At 37.1% G+C, this 5,558-nt stretch overlaps 1 protein-coding gene across 1 annotated transcript in view; it reads left to right on the forward strand.

Moving 5' to 3' along the window:
- The window catches only part of LOC107858709 (probable isoprenylcysteine alpha-carbonyl methylesterase ICMEL2), a gene marked incomplete at its 5' end in the record, with an annotated part of 11,199 nt that extends 7,642 nt beyond the window's left edge, over positions 1–3,557 (forward strand). The window contains 8 exon segments of the mRNA XM_047402219.1: positions 69–143; positions 594–695; positions 1,013–1,150; positions 1,473–1,538; positions 2,054–2,197; positions 2,326–2,416; positions 3,037–3,226; positions 3,324–3,557. Coding sequence (XP_047258175.1) covers positions 69–143; positions 594–695; positions 1,013–1,150; positions 1,473–1,538; positions 2,054–2,197; positions 2,326–2,416; positions 3,037–3,198 — 778 coding nt within the window. The 3' untranslated portion in view covers positions 3,199–3,226; positions 3,324–3,557.
- Between the last annotated feature and the right edge of the window lie 2,001 nt (positions 3,558–5,558).

Consider the following 5,558-nt stretch of genomic DNA (forward strand, 5'->3'; position numbering starts at 1 on the left):
CACCCTTGGGTGCTATGATGTGCTTATCTGAATTGAACATTTATGTTGAAGTCCACATGCTCATGCAGGTACAAGGCCTGGGGTTCTCTGTTAGGAAAGCAATTATCAGAACATGACATTATAGTGGCATGCTTTGATTACAGGTAACTGATTCAAATCTTAAACTACCTATTGTTGTCCACTTTCATGCTTCATATGATGTGTTTTATATTACTGCTTCTCCTGGATGATTCGTTAGATAGGAGTGAATCAGTAGACAGAATTCTGATCAACATATTCACTTTCCATAACAATCTTAGTTGATCTTGTATTCATGGATGTAACGGACAAGACCCACTTATATTTAAGGTTTATCCAATCTGCAATTCTTTTTTGCTATGTGTTAACCTTTAGTATCACTTAAGTGAAAAATAACTCCCTTCTTTTTTTGAAAAGATATTGGTGGGGTCAAAACATCATACAGTAGTATGATATACACTGCATCAATGACTACTTTTCCTATCCTCCCATTTTCTTGTTCAGCAGTGCCATTACTCGATCAAAATTTTCATGTCCACATTCGAGATGCATATTAATGGATTCGGTGGTTGCAGGAACTTTCCGCAGGGAACAATAGGCGATATGGAGGAAGATGTTTCTCAGGGAATCTCGTTTGTCTGCAACAACATCGCTGATTATGGTGGTGATCCAAATAGGTTTGATATTGTTCCCCTGATTCGCATTTAGAGCATAATTGATAACCATGCCCAGATCACTAAGAATTAAAGAAATGATTTGGGATTATTTTCAGCATTGGATTGTATAATTATTCTCAATTCTTATTTATGGATCTGAAGGACATTGGTAATATTTCTTCTGGACTCAGATGACATGATGGACAGTCTAGTTATTCACTGTACAAACTGGAGCAGAAAAATATGAAATAGAAAAACTGGACAGCTCCTAAGAAGCCTTTCTTTACGTATCAAAGACTTGATACTTTCAACTTTGTCATGCTGTCTGTATTTTCCAGGATTTATCTCATGGGTCAATCTGCTGGTGCACATATCTCTTCCTGTGCTCTTGTGAAGCAGGCAATCAAAGAATCTAGAGGAGAAACTGTTTGTTGGAGCACCTCCCAGATAAAAGCTTATTTTGGATTATCAGGCGGGTAAGTGGCTAGTTCCTTAGCAAAGCTATTATTGGTTATTGCTTTTGATCAAGGTATGAGCTACATTCCACGTGATCAAAATTGAATATAGGAATTAAATTTTCTACTTTTTCCTTTTATTGCCCTAAACTTTTTCTGCTTTTTATCATACCCTATTGCTGAATCATTCTTTTTCCCCGACACGTTCTTTTGGTGCTGCAAATGCTTCACCAAAGAATCATCTGCATTTTCTGTCTTATTTTCCTTCAGTTGGCATGCTCTTCTTTTATTTTATTTTTGTTAGATTTCTTGCTAATTGCTGTTCCATTGTTTGATTTGACAGGTATAATTTGCCCAACTTAGTTGATCATTTCAATAATAGAGGGTTATATCGTTCAATTTTTTTGAGGTATATACTATATCCACTAACTGCCTTCTCTCACATAATAGGAAAAAATTTAGGGTGTGTTTGGTACGGTGGAAACATTTTCAATTTTCTCATGTTCGTTCGGTCAAAATTTTTGGAGAACATTTTCTCCGGGAAAACAAGTCCCTTAAAAATGAGGAAAATAGTAAGGAAAGCGAGTTTCACAAATGACATTCCACATTGATTGTGTCCTCCCAAACCTCCAAGACACCACATCTTCACCCCCAACCCCATAGCCCCCATCCCAACCACCCAACACCAACACCCCTACCCCATCCACACCTCTCCTAGTATTGTTTAGATTATATAGAAATGCTTTTATGATAATATTTTTTGCTTACGCAAAGAACACAAGAAATAAGTTAGGAACTCTCTTTTTTTCTTGAAAAACATTTTCCATGGAAAATATTTTACTTCATGCCGAACACACCCTTAGTTAGCTTAAGTTGCCACGCCTACCCTTCTGTGATAATGAGATTTTAACTTGTCATCTACAGTATAATGGAAGGGGAAGAATCATTGCAAAAATTCTCTCCTGAAATTATGGTACAGGATCAGAGCTCCAAAGCTGCTGTCCATTTGCTTCCTCATATTATCCTATTTCATGGTACTTCAGATTGCTCCATTCCATCGGATTCAAGGTCTGAACTCCTTCCCAAGGGCAATGACGACCTGCCACTTTTTTGCTTAATGGATTACATAAAGAATGGCTATCACGTTTGACTGTGAACTTGTACAATAACATGTTGAAATTGCTTGTACTCTGCAGCAAAGCATTTGTAGATACACTTCACGGAGTGGGAGCTCAAGCTGAACTGATTTTGTATGAAGGAAAAACCCACACAGATTTATTCCTTCAAGTATGTATGCACTGTATCTTGCCTGTCCAGTTGTCCTGTGTTCATTTTGAGGCTAATGTAGGTCAAAGTTTGGAATAGGACCAATTCTATTCCTACCAGAGCGTTTGAATTCATGAGTCATGAAAGCTTGGTCAAATTCAGCCACAAAAAGAAAGAAAAAAAAAGAACGAAGTGATATCATTCAAGCTGGATCTTGGTTTTGCTTTCCCCTAGGAGAAGCTATAAATAGGCTACCCACTCGTGACTAACTTTTAGTATACACCATGTTTCTTACCTATTTATTGTTTCTCTTCGTTCATTTTTGTGTAATCTACATTTTTATTGTTTAATTATTTTGATAATCGTGGTATCCGGGCTAGCTTTCGTGCACCTCGACTAATTCCACGTATACCTACCAGCAGCAACAAGTGCCGGTAACTCTATCCACCAAGGCTAGGATAGCTGGGAAGAAATCACCTAGTGGTCCCTGCTGGGATTTGAACTTGAGACCTTGGGTTCTCACCCACTTCATTGACCATTCGGACACACCCTTGGGTGCTACTCATCATATTTTGCTGAATCATTTGGAAAAAGATGACTTTTCAGTTTCTTCCTGCAAATCAATTGATCTTGAATTGCAGGATCCTCTAAGAGGTGGTAAAGATGATCTTTTTGGCTATATAGTAGCATATATACATGCTAACGATAAAGAAGCTCTTGATAAGGATGCTATGGTACCTCCAAGAAGGCGGCTTGTTCCGGAAATCTTGTTAAAGTTAGCTTGCAGGACAAGCCCTTTCTAAGACTGTTGCGATGGTCACCAGGAAGCTTGTAAGTCTGCAGCATATTCTTTTATCCTTCGAATTCATTCTAGGTCCTACATGATGGTGAAAAGAAACTGTTGCTAAGATGGTAGGATATTCTACAGATGGATGACTTTTGCACCATCAGATCTTTTACTTCAGAGTTTTTGATGAAAAGAGTTTACAGGGTCAAGGAGTGATCCCACAGAAGCAGTCTTCAAACATCGTACCCTGGACGCTGTTGATATCCATGCCTCTTGTGTTCGTAATGTCTTAATGTGACACTGTATATATTCAAATTGCATGACGTTGTATAAATAATCTATCAAGCCATCTCAGTTTTAAACTATTTGTGGTCAGCTATGCGTCATTTGTGAACAAATTTACTTTTGAAAAAAACAATAGGAGTATGATGTAAGATAAAAAAGAATTCAAGCATAACAAAAGGGAGGGGGAAAAACATAAAAGTAGGGAAATTGGGAATAGGAGTTGTTAAACTAATATCATTGAAAAGTTTTTGCATTATGATGGAAGAAAAATGATTAGGTTTACTAATCGTGTTAGAATTTTTGGAGCAAGACAAAATAAAGTTGGCTGGATGAATAATTGGATAGAGTAAGGGGACTGGCCTGACTCCCCATATAACAAAGCAAGAGTTATAGCAAATGCTGATGACATAAGAGAAGAAATAATACACTTCTACTAGTTACTTACGGAAACAAATCTGCCTCATGTAACTGGAGTTAATAAGGAAACAATGAAGAAGGGTAAAGTCCTAAGCCGTGCCCAACAGCTTCAACTGTGTGAACCACAAAGGAAATATATGATCCGTTCTGTTCTATAGGGGATGATAAATCCCAAAGGTAGATTAGCACAATGCAGTGTTCTATAAGAAAGCCTGGCAGATCATTAAACATGAGGTGATAGCAACAGTAAGCTATTCCTTTGTATCAGGAAAGCTATTCAGTCATCAACTGCACAATAATTACATTGCTACTTAAAATCTCCAATCCTGCTGCAATTAGAGAATATAGGCATATACCATGTTGCAAAGTATAATACAAATCATCACTAAGCTACTGGCAGAAAGAATTCAGAAGATCATTGCTGGTATAAAGCGATCCTTGAAAATGAACTGATCAAAAGGCATTACTCTTGATATGCATGAATATATTTTGCAAAAGGCATATGATATTGTTGACTGGCTAGGAACAAATTATGAAAGGTCTGGTCTTCATCAGAAATTCATCAGGAGTACTGTGTTACCATAGTGAACTACTCCATTGTTTTTAATGGGGAACCTACAAATTAAAACCATTTGATGTTGCTAGAGGATTAAGGCAAGAAAACCACATGTCTCCATTTCTGTTTACCATATCATGGAGTACTTAAGGAGGAGTTTGAGCAAATGAAACATTTCAAATTCCACCCCAAATGCTCTAAATTGAACACCACATGTACGTGTATTTTGCGGAAAATCTATTGTTGTTGAACACCACATGTACATGTATTTTGCGGAAAATCTATTGTTGTTTGCTAAGGGAGATACAACATCAACAACCATGCTTCATAAAAAGTCTCGTGTTCTCAGCTCCTTCTAGCTTCCAAACCAACCTGTCTAAAAGTGTTGTCTACTATGGCGAAGTCACAAATGCGATCAAGCATGATATTCAACAACAAGCAGGCTATGAGGAGGATGAAATATCATTCAGGGTACCTGGGGATCCCATTTGACAACAATGAAACTGAAAATAGTGGAGTGACAGCCATTAGTAACTAAGATTGTATCTAAAGTTTTTTCCTGGACAACCAAAAAGTTATCATATGCTAGCAGAGTACAATAGAATATCTAATCATATCGACACAAATATCCATTAGCCCACCAAAGATGATGTAGTCAATAAAAGCTTACTGTAGAAGCTTTATTAAATCCTACATAAATGCAATCACCAAGTCAAATTTGATCTCATAGAGTAGAATGTACTTTCGAAATGCAGTAGGTTGACTCAACTCAATCAATTTGAAGCTTCGTGTAGAATGAAGTGGTAAGTGAGTAGTTAGTTAGTTACACTTCCCATTAGTAGTTAAGTTAGTTATATAGTCTTGATGATTCTATAAATACTTGTATTAGTACACATTGTAAACAACAATTTTTGACATATAATTAATACGTTCCTCTCTCTCTTCAGTACTATCTACCTCTTCTTATCCTTCTTCTTCTCCTTCTCCTTCTTCTTCTTCTTCTTCTTCTTCCTCCTCTTCCTCTTCCTTCTGTTCCTCTTCCTCTTCCTTTTGCTCTTCTTCTTTCTCTTCTTCTTCTTCTTCTTCTTCTTCTTCTTCTTCTTCTTCTTCTTCTTCTT

Source organism: Capsicum annuum, unplaced genomic scaffold, assembly GCF_002878395.1.
Source record: "Capsicum annuum cultivar UCD-10X-F1 unplaced genomic scaffold, UCD10Xv1.1 ctg1706, whole genome shotgun sequence".
NCBI lineage: Eukaryota > Viridiplantae > Streptophyta > Magnoliopsida > Solanales > Solanaceae > Capsicum > Capsicum annuum.